This window comes from Primulina tabacum, chromosome 15 (genome assembly GCF_025594145.1).
Source record: "Primulina tabacum isolate GXHZ01 chromosome 15, ASM2559414v2, whole genome shotgun sequence".
In the NCBI taxonomy this organism is placed as follows: Eukaryota; Viridiplantae; Streptophyta; class Magnoliopsida; order Lamiales; family Gesneriaceae; genus Primulina; species Primulina tabacum.
The window spans coordinates 26,152,738-26,180,590 of NC_134564.1; the positions used below are offsets into that span (position 1 = coordinate 26,152,738).

Genomic DNA, 27,853 nt, shown 5'->3' on the forward strand with positions numbered 1-27,853 from the left:
GACAACTGGTCCCGAAATTTTCATCTATAAATAATGACAGATTGGAACCAGTTAAACACACCAAAATCAAAACTAGAAGATGTACCGTGTATATCTGAAAGTCTTGAAAAGATGAATCAACTATAAGAGAAAACAGGCGGATGCTCTTAAATGACTAGTTCAACGTTTCCAGGAAAAGGGAGACGAGATCACCGCAGATATCTTATATACTCATCGTCAATGGTATCTCAGAGAGATAAAAGAAGATGAGAAGTTAAATTCTAGATTAATAATCTAAAAAGGACAGGTCAAGAAGGGACCACTCAACCATTATATGATCCCCAAGTAAGCTGTAAAGGCTTATGAAGATTTGAAATCCGAGTTTCAAATCCGAAGGAGCCTTCTATAAATAAAGAAGCAGAAGGAAGATGAAGGCATCGATCAACCTCTTCGTTTTTCTTCTAATTCATTTGTAATAATTTTCTTTCAAGTGTATGTGTGTAGTGAGTTCAGCTACTATTAATAGCTAAACAAGTTTCTCCTCATCTACAGGAAGTTACTATGTATTAATAAATGTTTGAGTTTGAATAAAGAGATCTTTGCTCTTAGCTCCTCTCATGTATTATTTTCAAAAATTTTATTTTATACTGTACACCCTAAGGTAGGAAACGAATTAGGGTTGTGCCAAGTGCTGCTGAAGGAATCTGCGTCGGTAACCATCGGTTGCGATCGTGTGGTTGGACTGTGAGGAGCAGTTCGTAAAATACGGTGGATATGACCCGGTGGCACTCCGGTCAAAAAAGTATAAGATTTAATTTATTTTACGGAAGCATGATGGGCCATTAATTCAAAAGAAAAAATCAATTACTAAAATAAAAGGATAAAGGTATTCTTGGAAATTTTAAAATATTGGGGAGCTAAAACAAAGAATTGAAGGGATAGGGAGTAAAGATAAAGTTGAGAAGGAATGTGGGGAGTTATTGAAAGTTTGCCCTTTTTTTAATGAATTTAATGGGTCTTTTCCACCCCCGAAAACCTCTTAGAGTAGGTCTCTTGTGAGACGATCTCACGAATCTTTATCTGTGAGACGGGTCAACCCTACCGATATTCACAATAAAAAATAATACTTTTAGCATAAAAGTAATACTTTTTCATGGATAACCCAAATAAGAGATCTATCCCACAAAATACGACCCGTGAGATCGTCTCACACAAGTTTTCGACAACCTCTTGAGGACAAATTATATTTCTTCCGGATAAGTTTTCAGTGTACTTCCTAAAAAATAATTTATTTCCACGCTCAAAATTTCTATTTGTGGCAATTTCCCTTATTTGGCTAGCCCTGATCCCTTTCTCAATGTTGTATCTCATACCTGACCAATTTATGTATTTCACCTAAAATTTATCTCACACGTTACATTAAACGCATAATTAAAATAATTAACATTACATTACGTAAACTTTAAAAATTGTCTGGTCTTGTCCGCGACATAAAGTGACGAGACGTCTACAGATACCTGAGTCTTCAAAATCGTGCCACAAAATTTAAAAATATTAGTTTTATATTGAGAATTCGGTGTTTTTTGACTTTTTTTTTAAGAGGAAGGTTTTCCTTTTTTGACTTTTTATATCAATAATTAAAGCAAATTTAAAAGTAAAAAAAATCTTGTTGCCAGTTATTTTTTTTGAAAAAACAAGGCAGATACACCTCCACCACATTATAGTAACAATAATAATATAATGTTGAACATTGAAAATTGAGATAAAATCTAATTTCTCACCTAGATAAAGTTTTAGGGCCTCATATCTCTCCGGCTTAGAATAAGATGTCGATGTTTCATACCTCCCGGCTTAGATAAGGTGTCGCGGCCTCATGTTTCTCGAGCTTAGACAAAGTGTCGGGGACTCATACTTCTCAAGCTTGGAATAATGTTCCGGGACCTCATACCCCTAGGCTTAGATACGATGTTGGGCCTCATGTCTCTCAGTTTGAGTATAAGCTGTAGGGGTCTCATGTCTCATGGTTTAGAATAAGACGTCGGAACCTCATGTTTCTCGGGCTTAGATAAAGTGTCGAGACCTCATACCTTCTGGACTTAAGATAAGATGTCGGAGCCTTATGCCTCCCGGCCTTAGAATAAAGTGTCGGTGCCTCATGTCTCCCGGACTTAGATAAGGTGATGGGGCCTCATACCTCCTAGACTTTTAACTTTCATATGTCCCTTGCTGGGTTAGTTTTCTTAAAAACCAAATCAGTAATCTGAAAATCCTGAATTTGAATAATTTACGATAGAGTGAGATTTCTTAGTTGAGCCGAATTAAGTGACCAATATAGTTGTACGCTCTTGAGTGCAATAGCCAAATGCCCTTCCATACCAATCTGAAAATAGCTGCCGAAATTCGAGCCCAGGTGGAGATCCATTTATAAAATCTGAGTGTTGATCTGGTCGGGCTTATATTTGAGTTAAACTGTATCCACTTCTGTAGATCATATTTCTCACAGACGACGACAATGATGAGGCCCGGGAAGATTGAGTGAACTGTGTGGGCAATCTACCGGTCAAAAATGTATACTTTCTCTGTGAAGATTTTTGACTTAATGGAAGAGCTAGGGTGGCCTGGCCTGGCCTAGTGGGATGATCTTGTCTGGCCTGATGGGATTAGCCCGGTGGCCTGGCCTGATGGGATGAGCCCGACATGTCCTGTTGAGATGAGCCCGGGTGACCTGAACTGGCCTGGCCTGTTGAGATGAGCCTGACCTGGCCTGATAGGATGAGCCCGGTGGCCTGGCATAGCCATTGACCGGGTAGGATGAGCTCAGGTCTAACGACCTGCACACACTCAACAAGAAATTGTCACAAGGGCACCAGAAAGGTTTCTGACGTGGCTACTCCAATGCTCGAGTCAATACGAGAATCACTAAATACAGAGAGAATTTATTGAATGCAGTAGAATGCAATATCTTATGTCCCAAATTAATGAGCGAAATTGGGCATTTATAGGGAGAAGATGACCTCGATTATATTGCATGAACATTGTTCCTGATTAGATATCTTCTCACGCCATGTCCTCTAACATCTGCTCATACATGTCTTTTGTCGGTAAGCATGGTGACCCATGTTGTTCTGATCTTGTTATGGGCACTGATTGTCAAGCTAATAATTTTGAGGCGTGGTTACTCATATTGGCGGGTCTGTCTCCTTGCGATCGGCCCAAGTGAGAAGGAACCCGATGTGTAAAGTTCTTTGCTGGTGATTAAGTGAGATGAACCCTGGTCGGACGACATGAACCCTGGTCGGGAGACGTGAACCTGATCCAGTGACCTGAACCCTAATCAAGCGAGTGGAACCTTGTTCGGACGAGATGACCCTAGTTGGGCAAGATGAACTCTGGTCGGGCGAGATGACCCTCGCTAACTTCTAACTATGCTCTACTCAGTTTTCCGGGACCAATTTGGAATCTGGTCCATCTTTGATCTCTCCTTCCTACCCGAATCCAATGGATGACTTGGGCTTTTCCAAGACATAACAAAAATCCAATATGAGATTCCAAATAGGATTGGCCGACAAGGATCCCGAGGTGTGGGGGTGAAAATATTATGTCTGAGGCATTAGAAAACGATATAAAATATCAAATTAAATATTAGTATCTTTTTAAAAAATTAGGGCGATGCTATCATATGTAGGCTCGTATTTGATGTTAGACGAACGAAACAGTAGTTACTAGTATATGTGTGTGTCTATATATATATGCTATGGTTTTTTGAAAAGGATTTGTATATATATATATATATATATATATATATATATATATGTATATATATATGTATATGACTATCACCTTCATAGATCAAAACAAAGGCCTCTATTCAATAAACAACATACTTCAAGACTGACATCAATAATTTGCCGGTGCCGGTATTAATATTCTGTTTTCCTTGATTGATAATTTTGTTTTCCATTAAAGATTAACCGAGTACTCCGATGAATTTCATTATTTTACGTCATCTTTGTTTATATTATGGAATTTATTTTTAAATATTATTGAGTATAATTTTGTTTTCCGTTAAAGATTAACCGAGTACTCCAATGAATTTCCTTATTTTACGTCATCTTTGTTTATATTATGGAATTTATTTTTAAATATTATTGAGTATTCGAGAGTGTGAGATTAAAGCACTACTCCGATTTCCTTGGACAAAATATTTTGTTTTTGCTTCAAGTTGTTTGCCACCCAATAGAAACATTCAGATATAACAACTCCATATTGATGAGAAATTTATTTACGGAGTTAGTCATCTTCAAATATATTTTGCTGATAAAAGCAGAAGGACCTGTTGATATATTGAATTATTTGAAGAAAATAAATAGATGGTTGTTATTCAAACACTTACGTTACGTTTCTTATAAAATTTTGTTGATCATACCAATTGCAGTTACATCTATAGAAAGAAATTTCTTCACGTTGAAGTTGATCAAGATTTATCTCCAATCAACTATATCACAAAAAAGATTGAATATATTAACTATGCTATTAATTCGAGAGGAAAAAAATTGAAAATCTTGGTTTTTGGATTGATGGATTAATTACATTTATTTGAATGAATATAGATATAGATTTTTTGGATTTCAAATTCCTTCAAGATCATATAATATAAACAAAATTCCCCGAAAACCGAAATCATTTTAAACCCACTTTGAAATCCTTTCATCAAATCCAAATCCAAATCCACCAGACCAAATATATTCTGAAAATAATAGCGATAGAGTATCATATAAACTAGATAGTATAGTTCAAATTCAAAAATCTAGTTCATTCGTAAACGAATTCATAGAGCCAACATGAAATTCTAAAACTATAGGAATAAAAAATCTTTAAAAACATCCCAGTTTGCACTAAGAATCTATATTTCTATAATCAATTTTTTAGAAAATTTAAAATTTCTCCCCATTATTCAATAGGGACATTGCTTTAATATCTACTATATTCCCATCGGTTTTGCCTGTGCTCCACCTGGAATGTGTTCACCCACATAATATGGTTACATTTTTATCCCCAACACATGGTATAAATTTTTATGAAAAAAACTTGTAGTGAGAGGGTCTCACGGGCCGTATTTGTGATACGGATATCTTATTTAGGTCATTCATGAAAAAATATTACTTTTTATGATAAGAATATTACTTTTTATTGTGAATATCGGTAGGGTTGACACGTCTCACAGATAAAGATCCGTGAGACCACACAAGAGACCTACTCAATTTTTATAGAATTATAAGGAACCAACATCATCCAATACACTAGGAATACCGAAAGAATTACTCCAAACAGAGCATAAACAAAACCCATTCCCCTCGATTTTCAAACAAGAAGAAAATATAAAAGTTGCAGATATATTTATTTAGCATTGCCTTCAATGTTTTTGCAGATTATGAGGACATTTTTCCTGTTTACCCGCCGGCCACGAGGCCCCACAAGTGGGAGACCAAACTCAGAGACTTCACAGCAAATATTTTAGCAAATTTGATCGTTAAAACAAAATATTTTTTTTGGAAAAATAACTTTAACATTTATTCAGAAAACAAGTAGACATCAAAGTTGAGAATATTTTTAAATTACGTCAGCCTACTAAACACTCAATTGCGTGATTATAATACAAAAATAGCAAGGGGGTACGTAGAGCTGCCAAAGGCTAAAGTCGCAATTGAACATTATAGGCATTACTTTTCAATTACTAGGATGCTATGATCCGTATACTATCACATTAATGTGTATGTGCGTGCGTGCGTGCATATGTATACAGTCGTCTCTTGTCAAAAAATTAGTCAAGATCATTTCGAGACCCTTTTATTGAACAGATGCAAGATCAAGTCAATTTTTCAGAAACAAAAAAAATTGATCTTAACTCACTCACGCTAGTACGGATTTCCCATAAAAGATTTTCAAAAATAAATCACAAACACAAGATATCGATGTAAAATTAAAGATCAATATATTTAATAATACTGAAATCAAGATATATGCAATGGCAAGCGTGACTATACAAGGGATCTTTAAAACAATTATTTTGTATCCGTACACACTTTACAAAAATGATTAATTCAAATTGATATATAAGTCTACTGTATGTCATTATAAACTCTTTTAAACATATTTATTTAACACATGTAGGACAAAGAATACTACAATCATCCCTCTTTAACAATGCGACATCCTCCTAACGATCTGACCCTCGATCCTTTGATACCAAGAATTTAGAAATGACTCCTACACGCTCAAGACATGGCTCTATAGATATAGCACTTCTCCCTGCAGTTCAAAAAATGACTTTCACCAACATAGCATTTTGTCCTACTTAGCACTTATTTCTCGGTGTTCTTGCTGATAAGCATATCAGATATGGTTTTATCAAGCCCCGAGCCAGTGCTAGCGCATTTGTACAATAGGCTCATACAACAATTATTTCACTTTCGTCTTCACTTTATCAAAATAATTAACATGACTTGTCATAGGAATTTATAGGAAACCATTATTCAATTTTGAATAATTGTCTCAAATATTTAACTGATATCTAGTTGATAGTGTTAATCTCGTTTATTGTGTAATTTATTTGATAGGATATTGTAATTGATAGCATAATATTCTCCTTTTATTTGTAGGGATAGTGATTGTATTTAAAGACTGTTGTACCCATGAATAAAATATACAGAAAATTATACCCCGTCCTCTGTCTACATGGTACCAGAGACTTAGATGGGGGAAAATTCAGAATATGCCATGTCCATTGATTCTTCTTCGAGCGAAACCACGGGCAACAAGATTCCAGTTTATGCTGCTTCTCTCTCCGGGAGTAGTGACATCGTCTCTCCCAATATTATAGCCCACAGATCAGACGGGCGAATCTATTCACAATGGCCCAAGCCATGAATGGGCTACATCACGGGCGAACTCCCTTCACCCAAGTCAACCGATCCAACTTGCAATACCTGGCAAGCTGAAAACTCCATAGTCCTCGCATGGCTCATAAACTCCACACAACCACACGTAAACCGTCAGAGTATCTTTTGTTTAAAACGGCCAAGGAAGTGTGGGATGCGCTCGTCAAATGTAATCCGACCTGGCTACACCTCTCATATTTTTGAAAATACATTCAAAATCGAAAGAAAAGAAGTAGGGCTCTCAATTGGTTACCCAATATTTTTCTGATTTACAGGACCTTTGGCAAGAACACGATGTATTTCTTGAGACCAATTCCACATGTCCTGACTGCAGTACCAAATATCGGAAAATTCTTCAAAAGGAGTTTTTTTATTTTCTCGTTGGATTGAATTGAATCCTGGATGATGTACGAAGGCGGATTGTTGCAAGAGATCCTTTCCCTTCCCCTGAAGATGCGTGCGCTGAAGTTAGACAAGAAGAAGCTCATCGAAAGGTGATGCTAACTGATGAGGTACCAGCCTTGCTAATCACACCAGAAGTTTCTGTCCTAGTGTCAAATAAAGTGCCTACCCAAGGTCAACGTTCAAATGAACGACATTGGTGTGAACACTGAAACAAACCCTGGACATACAAAGGATAAATGTAGGGACATTGTCAAACTAGCTAACTGGCAGCCTCGAAAGAAGAGTGAAGGCCGAGGATATCACGACCAATCCAACCAAGGAACTCTGGCATTTCTGCACCTTTCACCAAAGAGCAAATTGAGCAGTATTGTAGGCTAATCAGTAAAAATTATCTTAACCCTTCTGCCAGCTCCAATATCGGGTCTTGTTCAGTGACCCACTCTGGTAAATTTCAGTTATTTCCTCTTCTTCATTAAGCTTACCCTTGAATAATTTATTTCGGGGCATCCCATCACATGACAGGTGACTCAAGCCTGTTTTATTCTTATTTTCCTTGCTTTAGTCGTACATAGTTGGCAATCGCAAGCGTAGCGCTCACTATTGCGCGTAGCGACGCGAAGCGCAGCCCGTGGCTACGCGGCGCTATGTGCACTGCACTTCGAAGTAACGAGCGCTATCTATCGTCGCGATAGCGGCAATAGCGTCGATATCATAAAGCAAAGCTACATAACATTTTTTTTAAAGTAACACCTGTTTTGTAGGCCTATTTTGCACAATTTTTAGACCCAATTCTATTTCAATTCGCTTATCTTTTTTTGTTTCACTCTTCTCCGCTTCTCCCAATTATCCATAACATAAACCCAACAATTCTCCACTGCTTTTCCTCTTATGTTGCTCGTGGCTCGCCGGACTTCGGGTTGTCGACTGCCGGACTTATATAAATAAATTCAGCTTCATTCCAAGAAAAATAATAGATTGGATCAAAAACGCCTGATGATTTGGTGTTCATTAAATACAATAAAGCTCTGAGGCGTAGATACGATGGTCGTGATATCGATCCTATCATATTGAGTGAAGTAGATGATGGCAACGAATGGTTGGTAGGGAGACTGGAGGATGAAGAGGCCCACTTTGTTCATGATGGTGATGATTTGTCTTGGCAAGGTGTTGCAGGTGTTGTTGGAGTAGATGAAGCTCCTTATACATTGAGGAAATCCAAAAGGGTCTTGAAGGCGACCCCTAAATCTACACGGACATCAAAGGCAACCACATCTACACCTACAGGAAGCTCGAAGGCGGCCACATCTAAGTCTAGAGGAAACAGACCAATAGGAACATCTACTACATTTAATCTTGTGGATGAAGAGGATGAATTCGACTTTGATGAAGAAAGTGAAGAAGAGAATCTCGGCGTTGTACAATTTCAAATGAAGAAGATGGTCTTGATCTTGACGAAGAAGAAGATGACGACGAATTTTAGATTATGTTTTTCTAGTTTTAGAAATTCGGTTTTATATGCTTTAAATTAATATATTTGTTACTTAAGCATGAACCGTTGAATTAATGTTACTATATGCTATATATTATATATTTATATAATTTTGGTACTTTACTTTCAAACTGTTCTCGCTGCGCTATTCGCTATAGTCATGGACAACTTTTGCGCTACGGGACGCTACGTGCGATTCACTACTATGGTCGTACATATGATAAAATTGCAGATGGTTCACTGACTTTAGTTGCTGGAATGGGTAATATAAAATATTCTCAAAATATTGCTCTAAAATTTGTCGTTCATGTCCGAGCTTTAGACTGTAACCTGATTTCAGTTAGTAACCTTATACGTGACAAACATTGTGTTGCTAAATTCTTGCCTTTATCTTGTCAATTTCAGGACCTATTATCGGGGAAGATGATTGGCAATGCTAAGATTCACGATGGACTTCATCACCTAGAGAATGCTCCCTCAAAATATCAACCAACTCCCGTGTCAAGTGTTGCCTCTTTCTGTTTCTAGTATAGGGAAATAATGTTATGGAACATAGGCTAGGCCACCCAAAATTTTCATATTTAAGACGTTTGTTTCCATCATTATTTAATCATAAAGAGCTTGTTTCATTACCGTGTGAAATTTGTCAACTTGCTGAACATACTCTGTATTTCTCTCTCCAGAACCACACACCATCCACTTCATTCTTCTTAATCCATAGTAACATTTAGGGGCCCTTCAAAAATCACTATTTCTCATGGGAAAATGTGGTTTTTTACATTCATTGATGATGATACACGATTAATATGGGTTTATCTACCTCATGACAACTCTGAAGCAAGCAATATATTCAAAATTTTCCATAAGATGATCCAAACTCAGTTTCAAAACCATATACTAACTCTTAGAACCGATAATGGCAAAGAATATTTCAAGTCCATTTTAGGTGATTATCTTTTGAATGAGATTATTATCCTCCAAAGCTCTTGTGTTGATACTCCACACCAAAACAATGTATGAAAGAAAAAATAGTCACTTGCACGAGAAACACTTTATCTCTCCTCACCAAGATGCATCCTCAAGCCTCCAAATCAAATGATCTTCTCTTGAAAACCATTGGTTGTACAGCTTTTATCCAAGTTAACGATAATAGAAGTAAACTTGACCCTCGAGCTCTCAAAACCGTCTTCATAGGGTATTTCGCCAACTCAAAAAGGTTATCGATGTTATCCGAGCAAAAAAGATATGTCTCTATTGATGTCACTTTTTTTGAAGATAAACCTTATTTCTCCCAAAAGTCACTTCAAGGGGGGAATCATAATAAAGCTTGTCATTTTGGGGATACTCAACCTTTACTTGGCACAAATTTAGACATTGTCGTTGTTTCTGATAATGATCCTATCCAAATCAGCCCTCAAATAAACGAAAAAAATTCTTCAGATCGCGAACAGGTACTAGAAACAGGGGGAGAAACAGTATCACAACAGAAAGTATATGTCTACTCAAGGAGAACAAAGAAATCGTGAATCAAGCCCATAGCCAAGAACACGATCCAAAAGTAGTTCCACAACCATCAGACAAGTCAAGTATTATGCTTCATCTCGAATTACCAATAGCTATCAGGAAAGGTATTTGATGATGTACCAAGCACCCCATCTCTAAATTAATTTCTTGCTCAAATCTATCTCCTTCATTATGACTCCAAGATCTAAGAAATAAGCGTTGGCTATATCTGAACGGAAAGAAGTTGTTCTTGATGAAAGGCATGCCCTAAAACAAAATGATACATGGCAATTTGTTGAAATACCATGAGGGAAAGATACAGTAGGGTGCAAATGGATATTCATGGACCATGGTGAAATACAAAGCTTATGGTTCAATTGGAAGATACAAGGCACGGCTGGTGGCCAAGGTTTTTACTCAAATCTATGAGTCAAACTTAATACTGTTAGATTCTCCAATCATTAGCAGCTACTCTTGATTGGCCTTTCCAGCAACTCAATATAAAAAGCGCACTTCTAAATGGTGAGCTTGAAGAGGTCTATATGAGTCAAACTCCAGGATTTGTAGAGGAGTTGGGAGAAAAAACTGTTTGTAAACTCAACAAGTCACTCTATGGGCTCAAACAATCTCCATGTTCCTGGTTTGAATAATTCTCCAAGGTAATAAAGAGGTGTGGAAATGTCCAAGGTCAAATAGATCAAACACTATTTGTTAAACATTCTGAAGGGAAGATTAGCTTTTTTATAGTGTATGTTGATGACATCATTATATCTGGATATGATGATAAAGTGGAGGAAATTAAGAAAATGATGGCGTAAGAATTTGAAGTCAAAGATCTTGGTGCATTGAGATATTTTCTGGGAATGGAGATTGCAAGGAGCAAAAAAGACATTTCAGTTTCCCAAATGAAACACACTTAAGATCTTTTAGCAGAGACTGACATGTTGGGATGCAAGCCAAGCTACACATCAATTGAACTGAAAACAAAGAGAAGATGTTTGAAGGAGATCCAGTGGATATAGTAAGTTATCAACGTCTTGTTGGAAACTCATCTTTCACATACAAGCCCAGATATGCAGTATATAGAATCATGAGATACTGAAAACAAACACCTGAGAAAGGCTTATTTTTTTCAAAAAAAAAGATGATCGAATAGCGAGTGCATTCACTGATGGAGATTGGATTGGATAAATAAAGGAAAGAAAGTCAACTTCAGGTTATTGTATGTTAGTATGGGGAAATTTGGTGACAAGCGCAACAAAAAACAATTTGTTGTGGCAAGAAGCAGTGCAAAAGATGAGTATAGGGCTATAACTCATGGAGTATGTGAACTTCTTTGGATAAAGAGAGTAATGAAAGAGCTGAAAATAGAATTTGAAGATCATATGCTACCCTTCTATGACAATGAGTGAACTATTAGCATAGCTAATAACCATGTCCATCATGATAGGACCAAAGATGTGGAAGTTGATCGACATTTCATAAAAGAAAAGTCGGATGGAGGTGTTATTCACATTGAATATGTTCTCTCACATTTCATCAACTAGCTAATCTTCTCGCAAAAGGGCTATCTGAACAAACTCTTGCTTTTTCTTGTAGGCAAGCTTAGTCTCATCAACATCTACAATCAAGCTTGAGGGGAGTATAATGTCAAATATTTAATTGATATCTAGTTCATAGTGTTAATTTTTTTTATTGTGTATGTGATTTGATAGGATATTGTAATTGATACATTAATATTTTCCTTCAATTTGTATAGATAGTGATTGTATTTCATGGGTGTTGTACCCATGAATAAATTATACAGAATTATACCCCTTTCTTCCTTTTTAATAGAGATCATTATAATTCATTTTAAAAAAATTTATCTAACCCATGTAGGTTGTAGGATAAGGTGTACTACAATTTCCAATTGATAATAAAAATAAAACATAGCATTTTGAGACTGAAACAAACGGAAACAAATGTTTGCACACAACCGCATATAGATCAACAATGACCATATACACTCAAACTATGCTTATTTTATTTCTAAGATTTATTGCTAGAATCACGATACAGACAACCATTTGAGACTAAGATTTATTGCTAGAATGACGATACAGACAACCATTTGAGACTAAGATTTACTCTTCATTCCACCTTAAGTAGTAAAATAAGAACCACAACACGTTCTACATAACAAATTAACGACTATACACCAAATATTCTTGTCTATAATTCTGATATGTTTTGAAGAGCAATTTGCTTTCATGTATCTTACATCTTTTCAATTCTAACTAGTGCAAATATGACAAAATCCAATGAAAGTAATACATGAGATACACAAGTAACTTCTCATTTTGATACTTCAACATCTCTAAACCCATGTATTATTTATCTTTTCCACCCTTCCCCACCCCCTCCCCCCATCTCCAAAAAAACGATATTTGCTTAATACCAATATTAGTAGCCCAACTGGTGGAGTTGATGGCTTTAGTGGTTCTCCGAATGAACTAAGAGCATATTTCAGAATAAGGTATTGTAATCGTGTCAAAATGACTTTTAGCCTGTAATAGATCAACAAAGGTTTTCAGCTGAATGGTGCAATATCAGTGTTTGAAACTAGATAAGCTGATTATATCCAAACTAAATGTAGGATGTAACCGGTTTCACTAACTAGATTTTCTCATGTTAAAATCAATCGCGTAAAAATAACATATAAACCCAGCGAAAGAAGTTTAGCAGTGACTATACTTTGAAAGAAATTATAGAAATCGAATACAATACCTGTTGCGCAAGAATGAACGGTCAATGTGTAACTATTGCCATGGCTGTGACAGTGAGACAGTAGGTGTTGATGCTTTCATCCCTTGTTTGCCATGTATCGCAAATTTGAGGATGTTGTACTGCTCACTGACAGAAGAATACAATGACTCCACATATGCCTTTTTTGCCTGCAAAGAGAACAGCGTGGCAGCCATGAGGGTTGATGTGACCCATATTGTTTAACATTATTCAGGGAGGGAGTTTTGTTTTCCCTTTCCCTCTCAAAAACTACCCATAACTTCTTGGAAGCTCATCTCCATTTTAATATAAAAACCACACTGCATAAACGGAAATAAATGTTTGCCTGATTTACTATGCAATTAAAGGCACAAAATAGATGGCATTTTATGAGACGAGAAAAAGAAGGGACAATATCACCCTTGAAATATTTAGATTATGAAAGTGATATCTATCAATTCATCTTGTGTTCGGAGCATTGGCAGCAATTTTAAAGTGAAGGAAGGTTATTGACTCAACCATGAACTCTTCTGTTCAGGAGCTTACTATCCTCGATCACGGCAGTTTTCAAGAGTATTATTAACTGCCAAATGTTACAGGATCCACCGTCCATGATGTCACTCTAATTGAACAACATACTTCTTATCACCATATAACCCAGGCAAGACTTTGGTTTAAGAAAGAATCTTAAACTGATAAAGAGGAACTAATTCTTCGATTAAGTTCCAACTAATTCTTACTCATCATTCACATTCGTGAAAAAATATTATAGCAAGTATACCAGTTGACATCAAGTAAAGTCTGTGGATGGGTAAAATAAGTCTGCTAGCCAAGTAATATATTTTGCACCAATACATCCAGAGACAACTTCAGTTTAGGTAGATTTACACGGAATATAAAGGATTTGTTTGCTTATGCAGCATCATTGCAGCATGAAATCTTTGTTTTTGCTTACAATTTAACTAATTCTTTACAGCATGCTCCTTATATTTACAAATTCCTGGGATTATCTTCACTTGCAACATCAGCTTCGCTGAGAAGATACGGAAATATACGTGGTGATTTAAGTTATTGTCCTCGTTTATTTTCTAGATTTTCTAATATTATATGAGCTTTATATAATCCATTAAATTGTTCAAGTACACGGCATTAACGACGGACAGTCAATACATCAACAATTAAGAGAAGTAACCTCTTCAGAATCTTCAAAAGCAGACGCAATTTCATGATAACTGATTTTGTGTGCAATTGAAATTCCAGTCCCATGAAAGCAAATCACTCTTTTCTCTCCAATTTCTTTCTCAACCTGTCATAAAGTTTGCGCGTTGGATGCAGATGAGTGAGCCAGACAGACTGCCAGAATCGATTAATAAACAAGAACAGAATCAGAAATACCTTGAATGGAGGGGGCATAATATCATGGCAGAGTATGGCTAAGGGGTATAAATGACCAGGTTTACCAGCATGTTCTACTAATCTTCTCATGTTATCTACCGCAGATATGTCAAAAGGTGCCTGTACATCTTATGTATGGATAGATCAAACTTGGACCTACAAAAATGAGGACTAGGCTAATCAGACCAGAAAGAACAAGCATAACATAACACTGTACATTGTTTGATAATCAGCCAGTTAACATAACAAAAGGAGAAGAAAAGAAGTGGGTGAAACTCAGAAAAGTGACTGGTGCAAATTCAAACTTCTTCAAGAGGCCGAAATCAAGATTTCATGGACTGAAGGCACAAGAGCATCAAAGATGATCTAACTGGAAAAACCAGAAAGATAGCATCTAATGCTAATATCACCTCCTAATGCAAATCACAAAGCCACAAGTAGCTTATGCTGTTTTCCATCCCATGCACACATCTAATAAAAAAACAAACAGAAATAGCAATAATAACTCAAGGAAGCAAAGGACAATGGTTTCACAAGATGATTCTAAGCCCTTCATTTGGATATATTCTTACACTGTGAATTAACATGTAGAGTAAAACTAATCTTGAATGAAAGAACACATACTGGATACCATTCTTTAGTGACAGGATCTGGACGGTCCCGTCCACCACTTGGTGCGATCCAAATAATTTTTGATCCACTCCTACACCCAAGAAAGTGAACAAATTAGTCTCTCCAAAAACGAGATTGTTATCAGGGCCATAAAAGAGTATTACAGAAGCCTCATATAATATGTTCTTGCATATATTATTAAATGCTTAATCAGCACAAAAGATTACATACGTCTAAATAGATATATTGAACGGTAATGATTTTGCTGATTGTGTCTCACATCTGGATCTCTCGCACCTCAAACATGTGGCTTGTTTCTTTACTTGGGCTAGTTCTAATGTTCGCAGAAAGATTGACAGGGCCTTGGTCAATGCTTACTGGTTACAATCTAATATGGATTCTTACGCTGAATTCTTAGTTCTTGGATGTGTTTCGGATCACTCAATACGTATTGTCTCAACTCTCGCTCCGAAAAAGAAAATGGCTAGACCCTTTAAATATGTGGACCCTGCATGACAAGTTTGATAAATTAGTGATGGATAATTGGCGGCTTTATGGATATGGGACTGCCCAGTTTGTATTCAAACAAAAACTCAATCAATGTAAGAAGCCTCTGAAGTCGCTACCCATTCACTTTAGCCACATATCGGCAAGGACAAGTAGAGCTAAGGCAGAACTTGAATATCTCCAATTGATTCACTCGAATGGAAGGGTGGTTAATAATGACTTGAAGCTTGTTAAGAAATCAACAGAAAAAAAATCCTTGAAGCAGAAAGGATGTTTCTTATGAAAAATGCGAAGTGCAAATACCTCAAGAATGATTGTTGCACCAAGTTTTTCATGATTTGATTAAAAGGAGTAACAAGCGGGATGCAATCGTAGCAATTGATTTGGATGATGGCAGCTCTATGATGGATGTGAATATTATTATTAATGAGTTCGTGAAGTATCAGATATGGTTTCAGCATATCATCATAAGAAGCTTGTTTAACTTGTTTCTGCTGATGAGATCAAAATGGCACTCTGGATATTGACAATGACAAGGCCCCTGGATCAGATGGTTTTGGATCTTTGTTTTCAAGAAAACATGGGACAAATTGGGTATGATGTGTGTAAGACTGTCGAAAAAATTCTTTATTTCAGGGATTCTCAAACAATGGAATCCCACTTCTGTCGCTCTGATACCTAAATCAAAGAATGCCTCTAAAGTTCATGATTTTCGACCGATATTGTGTCGTTCTACCTTTTACAAGATCATTTCGAAAATTCTCACTAATCGGCTTAGCACAGTCGTGAAGCAAATTATTGATTGGGTTATTGAATGTGTCACCACCACCTCTGTCTCATGGTTTATTCCAAGGGACAAGAGGCCACCGACATGGTCATCTTTTATTCCCCTTCCTGTTTGCCATATGCTTAGAGGGATTGACAAGGAAACTTAATTCTCTAGGTAGAGAACCGAGCTTCAAACACCATCCCAAATGTGCTCTATTGGATATCACGCATTTGGCCTATGCTGATGATTTGCTACTTTTCTCGAGAGGGATATGAATAGTGTAGTAAAGATTGCGACGTGTCTGGATGAGTTTGGGCGTACATCTGGGTTGAAAACCAACTTGCTCAAATCAAAGATTTATTTGGCAAGTGTGGATGCTTTGGTAAGTGCAGAAATAATGCAGATTACAGGCTTTCAGGCAGGGATCTTCCCTTAGCCATCAAGCTTTGTGCTGCCAATTACAGTGTTCTGGTAGAGGCAGTGTTCTGGTAGACAGTATATCAACGCGCATTGGAAAATAGCCAAGAAACACTTCGTCTGTCTTATGCAGGCAAACTTGAGCTTATAAGGCTGTCATTCAAGGGATTGAATGCTTCTGGTTACAGACCCTACCTGTTCCTTTGGGTATCATACACAAAATCTACTCATTGAGTACGAAATTTTTGCGGACAAGTAACCATTCGTCGATTGCCTGATACACCTTTTGCGTACCAAAAGAAAATCGTGGTATGGGATTACGGGATTTGAGGTCATGGAATAATGCGCTACTTGCCACCAACTGGATCAAATGTATAGATCAAGTTTTTCTTCGGAGGAGAAGTATATGGAACAGAAGGGTACGTAAGAATGACTCATGTCTTGTTTGGAAATCATTTCGATTCGTGATGAGATCCTGGTTCATGGTTCAGTGGATGATTCTATAGCTCTGTTGAGTTGTTGGTTCGATGGAAAGAATGATATGCATAAAGCTGATAGTTTCTTTGCTCCAAATTATGGTGGTTGGTTGTTGGTTGACAGAGTTAATGGTTGGAATTAAGTGCAGTTATAGATCTTTGGAAATTACTAATTTAGGTTTTGTAGTTCTATAGAAGCAATTCCCCAATGCAGTCCTCCATTCAACACAACCATTTTCAGAAGCCCACAAAAAATGACATCCCACATAATTTTGAATAGTACTGCTTATAAGTAAATGGTGCGTTTCTTAGAGTTTTGAACTCAGCTAAAGGCCTAAACTTCATAAAAATTTAAACCAAAAGGCCATAGTGAATGACGCGGCGTGAGCTTTTTTTAACAGATAGTGTCGGTGAACTGAAGCATTTGATTTATGACGACTTTCCAATAAATAATCAAACAATGACCTCTAAAACTACATAATTATCACAGAATTTTGCCAAATGAAGGACTGAAGTACATAAGCTACCTCAAAAGAAAAGCCATTTCTTTCAAACTTTTGGTGTTTGCCTTCTTTTTCATATCTGTAAGTTCTGGGTCATCGTTCATGTGCTTTTTGGAATACACACATAGAAGGTTCCTGAATAATTTAAAGCTCGGTAGTTATTTAGCAACAAAAAGGATAAATCACCACAATTATCTACTAAAAGAAAAATATCTACACACCTTCCCATACTAAATGGTTTGGACAGAGGATCTGTAATTACTCTATCCCCTGCCACATAGATCTGCATTCATGATCAACATATTGTAAAAACAAAACCAGAATGCATAACTGCAAGCCATAGGGATTTTATTGAAGGAATTCAAGTGATACCAAATCCTCAGCAAGATGCGGATGAGTGGATTCAAGCAACAAAGCAATGACTGCTGGGTCTGCCTCGGTTTGGTGGTTGGAGATTAAGATAACAGTTCTCGCCCTGAAATTTACGACAATGAACGCTGAATCAGAGATATACAAAATCGTATAACTTAATATTAAGAAAATCAAGCAAGTTTTCATGATTTCAATATCATAATTGCAAATTATTAAGATATGAGAAGATGCAACCAATGAGAGCTAGTAGCATTCTAATAAACATGTCATTCTAGAAATAGAGAATGAGAAAAATTTATAGCAAAAATTAATATAAGTGAAAAGTGAATAGATATACAAGAAAACACACCAAGAGATGGAGAGAATGGACGTATAAAGGATTTAGGGATAGTAAGGAGAGAAGTTAGTAAAAAGGTCATAATAGTAAGATGTGGCATCCTATGTCTAACGCATCATCACTAATAAGGAGTATTGACATGCAAACTAATAGGAAGTGAAACCGCTAAAGGTTTAATTACAAGAAAATCAATAAAGCCATCGGTGCAGCAAGACTAAAGAAAAGAAATTGATGCCATTTAGAATCTTCCACTAGTTTGACAAGAAAATAATGAAGCCCCTGTACTTTTAAAAGCGTTTAGTAAAGTGAGCGCGACACAGGCAGGTTCATTAGGTGGCAGGGTAAGGTATTTTTATATATACAGTTCTGCAAAAAAGAATGGATTCCTGGGAAAGTTCATACTACAAGAGTAGGAGATATTATAAAAAATGCTCGAGTCAACAAAAATACTAGTAAGCAAAAGAACAGAAAAGCGATGGACCAAAGCACCAAAAATGTGCACCTGCTGAATCTTCTTTTCTATTTCACTGAAGACAGAGATGTTCCCAACATATGAATTTCTGAAAGGTCAAGTTGGTCAAGATTAAATGTGCAAGGGTAAAATATCACTGGAATATCAGAAAAAAAATTATTATTATTATTATTTTGAAATCAGAAAAGTATAATTATGTCCACAGATTCTAAATATCACAAGGGACAAAATTAAGATGATATAAGAGCAGAGTCCTAGTAATTCAAAGTTTCACTATTTCTATAAAGGTCGAGTCTTGAAGCTATGCAAAAGAGGAATTGCACATGATTTTCAAGTTACTCCAGGAATCAGCTGCCTATAGGCCATATTTAGAATGAGATATTAGCAAAAAAATGGGTCACAAATATTACACCCATCAACTAGGACTGATGAGAGTCTCGTGAGGACACAGACAAATGGCATGGGATAGTCAATAGTCATGCATGCTATGGACCACGAGAATCACAGTAGACACAGGCTTTCGATCCCAAGAAGTTTTAAAACCAAAGATAACATGAAATGAGACAACAGATTCGGAATAAATAAGAACAAAACAAGATCCAAAAATTATCGGACGAAATAAGGATGCCCTACACAAAAGCAACACAAAGATTCAAACAAAAACATAAAATTTTGAGATGGAACCTCAACCCATCACTTAGCAAAGCAAGAACCTTGTTATATAATTCAACCTTGACCCGTTGTCAACAAATGTGACAAGAACCTTTGTATATGAAATCCTACGTCGACTCACTGCTTAAAACGAAGCAAGAACCATAGGCGGAACCGGCCGAAACTGCGACTATTGTGGAAAGCCTAACCATACAAGGGAAACTTGCTACAAGTTGCATGGAAAACTGCAAAATGATAGGATGAAAAAATCTAGTACTCCTACAGCAAATGTGGCCGAGTCATCTCCATTCAGTAAAGAGCAATTAGATCATCTTCTCAAATTGCTAAAATCTTACTCAATCATCACCTAATGTTCTTCTCGGTTCTATAGCACAAACAGGTAGCAATCCATTGGCACTTTCAGTCCTTCAAAATCTCATCCCAGGTTCATGGATTCAGAGGTTTCAGACCATATGACCAGCAATTCTCACTTGTTTGATTCCTATATTCCATGTTCGGGAGATGAAAAGATTAGAATAGTTGATGGAAGTTTTTAATCGATTGCAGGCAAAGGACACGTTAAAATTTCACAACATATTTTTTTTGATACGGAAACAATACTTTTATATAATAATAAGATGGTTTTATATAAAAAGCGGATGAGTGATCCGCGGATTCAAAGACACTAATACACACTCGTCAAGACATTACAAACTTCCAATCCTAACTACATCTGAGATAGCCAGTCACCAGAACTCGGGGAAAATTATTGGAACTGACAGAGAAATGAATGGGCTGTACTACTTTGATGAAACTGCTTGCTAGAAAAATAAGGGGGAAATTTATTGGAACTGACAGAAAAATGAATGGGCTGTACTACTTTGATGAAACTGCTTGCTAGAAAAATAAGGCTCATGGATTAGGTATAGCGCTAGATCCACTTTTGAGTTTTCTCAATGATCGAGTAATGCTATGGCATAGAAGATTAGGACATCCCGGTTTTCTGTACCTCAAACATATATTTCCTGCATTGTTTAATGGAATTAATTATTCAAAATTTCACTGTGAAGCTTGTCATTTTGCTCAAGATAATCGTGTTTCCTTTCCAGTAGAACCTTATTCTGCATCAAAACCATTTCGCTTGATTCATATTGATGTTTGGGGACTATCAAAAGTTAAAACACTTACTGGAAAAAGATGGTTTGTGACCTTTATTGATGACCACTGCAAGACTATGTCGGATTTATTTTCTGGAAAAAAAAAGGTGAACAAAGGTTTAAAGATTTTTATTTACATGATTGAAAATCAATTTCAAACTAGAATTGACATTTTAAGATCTGATGATGGAGCTGAATAATCAACTTGTCATGATACGCCATTGCAGAAAGAAAAAATAGACATTTACTCGAGGTTGCTCAAGTCATTATGTTTTCAATGAACGTTCCAAAATATCTTTGGTGGGATGTCGGATGCTCTATTAACTGTTTGTTACTTGATAAATAGAATGTCATCTCGAATTTTGAAATTTGACACACCTTTGCAACCTTCCTTAATAAAATTTTGGTTGTGCTATGTATATATACCAAATGTTTTCCGTTCTAAACTTGATCCAAAGTTTGAAAAAAGTGTTTTCCTAGGCTATGCGTCTAACAAGAAGGCGTATAAATGTTTTAACCCTCTCACTAAAAAAATTTTGAAAGCATAGATGTCAGATTTGTTGAGGATGAACCATTTTTTCAGGACTTTACTCGTTCCAAAAATTATACCAAAAGTTCATGTTCACTTAGTTGATTCTGATAAACATTTTCTTGGAAAAACTGTTGCATCTTTGCCATTCATTAATTTATCTATGACATGGGGAAAAAAGCCTCAACAAGAGCTTCAAGTCTACACCAGAAAAAAGTTTCTCAAAAGTGCAACAGCCACAGTTATTTTTCTCAAGCAAATGATCAATCCAATTTTCCGAATGATGGTCCTAGTATTCAGGGTAATATTCCTTCCACTTCTATTACCTCTTCATCGTTTCATATGATCTTGATATTCATATTGCACTTAGGAAAGGAACCTGAGCATGCACTAACCATCTCATTGTTGATGATGACCCATTTTTTCATAAAAACTATCTTCAGGGGAGAATAAGGTTGAGGAAGATAATTTTTGGGACACTTTAACCTTTCCAGAAATTATACTAAAGGTTATGTTCCCTTAATTGATTCTGATAAAAAAAATCTTGGAAAAATCTTTTGGAAATATGGAAACCAGAAGTTGTACCACATCTTTGCCGGTCATTACTTTATCTAAGACCGGGGGAGAAAAGCCTCAACAAGAGTTTCAAGTCTGCACCAGAAGAAAGTTTCTCAAAATGCAAGAGCCCTAGTTATTGCTCAAGCAGATGATCAATCCAATTTTCCGAGTGATGGTCCTAGAATTGAGGGTAACATTCCTTCCACTCCTATTACCTCTTCGTCGTTCGATATGATCTTGATATTCATACTTAGGACGCACTAACCATCTCACTGCTAAGTTTTTGTCTTGTGAAAAATTGTCAAACACTCATATGGCATTTGTGTCTAGGATTTCTAATCTGTCTTTCCAATAACTTTCCAGGAAGTGTTAGGTGATCCGAACTGGAAATTAGCAGTAATGGAAGAAATGAAAGTTATCAATAGAAAAAACAATTGGACTGTTGTTGGTCTACAAAAGGACAAGAAGACAGTTATTGCAAACGTGTATTTACGGTAAAAGGTAAATCACATGGAAGTGTGGAAAGATAACAGGCAAGGCTTATAGCGAAAGGATTTACTCAAACTCATGGTATAGAATACCAAGAGAATTTTACCCGTCACTAGAAAAAAGTCTCCTACAGTTAACTCCAACTAGCCACTTCATCAATTTGATGTTAAAAATGCGTTCCTAAATGAAGATTTACAAGAAGTATACATGGACTTACCACCAGGATTTTAAGAAAGTTTGAAAAAATGAGAGTATGCAGGTCGGAAAAAGCCTCGTATGGACTATGGCAATCCCCTAGAGCTTGGTTTGAGCGCTTTGGGAATGCGTGAAGAGACATGGTTTTTCACAAAGCCAAGCTTGATCACACTTTATTTTTCAAACATTCCACCAAAAGTAAATTGATCATCATAATAGTCTAAGTTGATGACATTATCATGACTGGAGACGATTATTTTCAGATAAATAACTTGAAGAAACACCTTGAAGTCGAATTTTATATGAAGGACCTAGGACAGCTGAAATTTTCTCATGATGGAGTTCGCCAATACAAATGACGGGATCTTAACTTAATCAAAGAACAGGGATGATTGGTTGTAAGGCAACAGATACTCCAATTGAAATTAATGTTAAGTTTAAAGTTGTAGCACCAAATGAAGTGGTGGACTAAGAAGGTTATCAAAGATTAGTTGGAAGGTTAATCTATTTGGCACATACTAAACCAGACATAGCTTATGCAGTAGTGTTATGAGCCAATTCAGCTTAAGGGGACAGTGTTGGAAGATTTCCTAGAATATTGTATATTTGTGTCCCAATTTTGGAGTTATATTTACATAATTAGAGAGATTTTTGTAGTCCATTTTTCATATTCTTTATTAGGAAGATTTGTTTCCTATTTAGTTTTCAAGTTGAGTCTTTATATATTGATGTACAGACATTATACATGCGAACAATAAGAATCATTAAAAAAATCTTTGTGTTGTTCTCCTTCAATTGTTTGATATGAGTGACAGGGCACCGCACCATACAATAGCTATGACAATCAAACAACTTTACAGGCCACGTGCAAATATACTTCAATTATATTTTTCTACTAAAATCTAGTCAACACTGTTTATTTTCTCAAGGATTTTTAAATAATTAACGTTGAAGAATGTAATACAGATTCTTTGTAAGCCATATTGCATTCAGATCTCAAATAATTAAAAAACTCGAGCTTTTGAGGAGCAGCAGAGCTTACACTTACAAACAGGAAAACAGCAAAGTAGAATACCTCTACATAGCATTAGCCAAACGATTATGAACATCAATGACAGGCAGGAAATAATTTAAAAGAGAACTATGTGAAAACACCACATTTCGACAACAACAGTTATCACTGTATAGTTGAAATGTTGATGAAAAACTGGTAATCCTTAAAAATTAATCAATCGCAACTCAAACTTTCCTCACGTGCTGCATCTAATCATGGAACAATTATTTATTCCAAGTTCCAACCAGGAATCTACAACAACAAGTACATCAAACTGAAACTAGGAATTGGTCATATTCCTCTAAATCTATAACCTCCAAATGTTGTTACACACAGCTCAAACTTCTTAAGCTTTACGAATCTTGACCAGTAAATCACGTTTATACTCCATGTATGTCGGTTTCAATCAGTTTTTAATGTGGCAAGAGCTAACTTTCTGCAGAGCAGACATTTGGGCTCCAATCTGTCATAATCATACACCTAGTTGGCCTTAAGCAAGTAGCCACAGCCATGCAGTATCGCATTCGAAGAGAATCGATCAGGCTCACCTTGTGCGTACCATTACTAAACAAGGCTACTGAATATTGACTAAACATAAAAAAGCAGGTTTGTTAACAGTTGTAGTTGCAGATATCATAGCATGGTACAATCTCCATTGTTCATTCAAGAGTCTTTAGTTCTGAATCGATTTGTAACTAAAATTATTCAGTGATCATTTCGTGTAAGCGACTAACCTGAAATCTATCAAAGGACGGATGTAATTTTGACCAAACATGTAATAGTCAAAAGGTTCTCGAATGGCTTCATGATATGCAGCGAATTCAAAAGGATCCTGAATGTCAATTGTGTCAAAGGGAAAACGATTACAGCTAAGACTAGTTGAAATTGTACAGAAAACTCATATGAGAAGTTTAGAAAATAATAGGAGTATAGCAAATACCCGCACATCCATAAAAATGCGGTCTAAGGTAACAGCCATATTAGATAACGCAGTCTCATTAGCTTCAGGATGTTCACTCACGAAAACCTGAATGTTAAGCGTACATCAAAAACATCACAGCCATTTAATATATCTCAGACTGCTTATAGAATATGCCATCAGAATAAATTAGCAAAATTAAGATTCAGTTACTGCATTTCGGTAATTGTGGTACAGCTCCTCCATCCCCTCAGCGACATTTCTAGGTAATCTTCCAGCTTCTGCTTCTTTTTTTATCCCCAAAAGCAAGTCTGTGATGATAAATAAAAATAAATGAAGAAGAATGCCTGCAGGGTCTACCTCCAATCATCACGCACTTCTATCAACCAAAAGATCAAAAGTTCATAAAGGTTGATATAGCTAGGTGTCACATTAAGGCTTCATCTGTGTAAAGTGCTAAAGAGTATATTATTATTGGCCTCATGATCCTGTTTATTCATTATGGATCTTTATTTTAAAAGAGAAATCTAAGTACAAAATGGAACCAAAAATTAAGTTCTAGTAGTAGAAATGATACAAAAGTATATGCCCTCGGATACATCGAGTGGATAGTTGAAACATTACTTCCTCTAAGCTACACATTACTTACAAGTCTCAATAGTTGAACAACATCGACTATAACAGAAAATAAAGAGTAGAACCTCACACAAAAAAGGCATGTGCTAGTTAAAAAAAAACAAATGTGTAGAGAACTACAATTATATCAGCATTAATTGACAATTCAACTATTCTTAACTGCATTCTGCACAGATTTACAATCCAGAAAAAATTCACAGAGAAAAGTATGCGTATAGCGTATACTTGCAAAGACAGGCATAATTCAACTCCAAGTGATTATTTCCAAATTAATTATGAGTTAAAAAGATTGCAACCATTATCAAACACACTGAACTCATCCAAGAAAAATCAAACATCGTCGCCAACATATAATACTTGTTTAGCAGTGAAACCGGACGATTAAGAGTAAACTCAACATCGATTTGGTACATAAAGTCAGACGCAATGGAATGAAAAAAAAATCAATCATGAAATCCAAATGCTATAGATAATGAGAACAACAAACAGAAAACGAAATCCGAATCCGCCATAACAGCAACAGAAATCAAAGACCTTGTTCGGAGCGCGCATCAAGGAAAGTTCGAGGAGGCGCAACATCGCGCTGGTCGAAGTCGGAGGTGGAGCTGGAGGCGACCGCATCAGCCGCGGCTCCGAAGCTAGTGGAAGAGCTCTTCTTGTCATCAAGCAGGTCCGCCATTCCCCGAAGCTTTGAAGCACAGAGAAAACAGCTCCTCCTCAAAACGCCTCCGGCGGCGGAGTTCACGGAACAAGAGATCCTGGAAGTAGAAACCCTAGGGAAAAGTGCAGAAGCGAAGTTTGTGGCAGTGGAAGAAGATGAAACAGAGAGAATCATTATAGCCTCATAGGGAGCAATTGTGTGGTGGTGGTGGAGAAATGGCAATTTTTAGTTGGGGAGAAAATGGGATGAGGGGAAAAGCACGCGACGCAATATAATATAAAAATAAAAATTATTAAAAACGATAGCAGTATAGCACCACACTTTCCAAAAACTAACATCGGAAATTGACAATTTGATGTATGAATTACTTTAAATAACCTAATATATATATATATATATGATTTATTTATATACAAATTTTTATTAAAAATTTCTCTACCTATATTATAATTATATGTTAATAAAAGAAAATCTCAAACCCTAGTTTCATTTAGAATTTACTCTATTGCTCATCAAAAGTTAATTTAAACTTCTTACTATATTTAAAATTTTGCAAAATATCCTTGAACCTCCTTTTCGGTACATTGCGTAGTTATACCTATCGACTCTGCCCAAACATATAGGGTTATGCAAGGTTTTTAGACTATATATCATGAAGTAAGGGTTTTTTATGTACATATATAGCACATCATGCTTTCGTATAATAAATTAAACTGTTTACTTATTTCATCGGAATGTTGTCGGGTTATATCCAACGAATTTTATAGACTGTTCCTCGCAGTCTAACCACACAGTCGCACATATAGTTCCTAAAGTAGATCCCTTAAACAAAGCACAATCATGTATCGTTTCCTACCTCATGATGTATAGTAAAGAAGTTTAATTTTGAAAATAATACATGAGAGGGATAGTAAGTCTTGGTTCTTTTATTCAAACATACAACATATTATTACATAGTAATCTCCCGTAAAGGAAAAGTGTAAGGTCCAAAATGCGATAACGTAACCCAACTGCATGCAAATATAGAGAAAATCGAAAATGACTAATTAAATAGTTTTAATTGTATGAATTAAATATGGTGCGTACGTTTACATGTTTAAAATGTAGTTTTAGATTAAAATGCATTAAAATTGTGTTTTTAAGGTTATTCAAAACATGATAGAGGAACGGAGATCGAGAGCTGAAAATGGGAAAATATTTTTAATTATTTGATATATGGTAAATTTTAATATATATTTTCGAAAATGTAGTGTTTTGAGTTGTTTTTATACACCTAGTCGTATTTTAAACCAAGTATTCGATTTTCATCGAAAATATTAACTTTTCAAGAACTCGGCTACTATTTTCACAAACTTTTCTAAACAAAATATTTTATACATTACCTAATGGGCCTATTGTACCCATATTATTGGGCCTAAACTGTGAGAGCTCGTATTTCGTATTCATAATTTTTCGGATTTATTAAAAATTTTCCCTTTAAATAAATAAACTTGCAACGTATAAAAACTTTGGTAAAATAACCCAACGGTTTAACATAAATATAGCAGCGGAAACTGAATAATGTTTTAAACAATAACATAAAATATATAAAAGTTATAACAAGGATTTGAACATAAAACTGAATAATTAAACGTGAGGTCCTCGGGTTCGTACTACCGCTGATCCGAGCTAATTCATTGGTCCCCGCCCTCAGCCTCTGCATCGTCAGTACCTACATCAATCAAGTCTAGTGAGTCTAAAGACCCAGCATGCATATATCGTGAATAACAAGTAAATATATCATAAAATCGCATGCAACGTAAAAATATCGTATCGTAAAGCGTAACGTGAAAATCGTATCGTGAGTAATTATAAATACGTGCATATCTAAAAAGCATACGTAAAAGCTTTGCTCGATAGAGCTCTGTTATAAAATATCATATCGTAATTTTTGGTAGAGATAAAGTTTCTACGCAAGTGGCCCATAACATAACATGCACGTCTGATCAGAATAAACTACAGTATACTGGGCGGTAGTGATCATCACAGCCCTTGGACTGGATATCCGTACCCATACATAATCGT

General features: G+C 36.0%; 1 protein-coding gene across 1 annotated transcript; it reads right to left on the reverse strand.

The window, feature by feature from the left end:
- Positions 1 to 12,389: 12,389 nt before the first annotated feature.
- On the reverse strand, positions 12,390 to 26,043 carry LOC142527608 (glycerol-3-phosphate acyltransferase ATS12, chloroplastic). Its single transcript, XM_075632451.1, is given in 14 exon segments — positions 12,390 to 12,863; positions 13,084 to 13,250; positions 14,273 to 14,386; positions 14,476 to 14,595; positions 15,100 to 15,178; positions 17,784 to 17,894; positions 17,981 to 18,042; positions 18,132 to 18,224; positions 18,226 to 18,234; positions 18,971 to 19,028; positions 24,308 to 24,405; positions 24,514 to 24,600; positions 24,706 to 24,803; positions 25,663 to 26,043. Coding segments are annotated over 13 exon segments (1,365 nt in total). The 5' UTR covers positions 25,964 to 26,043; the 3' UTR covers positions 12,390 to 12,863; positions 13,084 to 13,115.
- Positions 26,044 to 27,853: the final 1,810 nt, after the last annotated feature.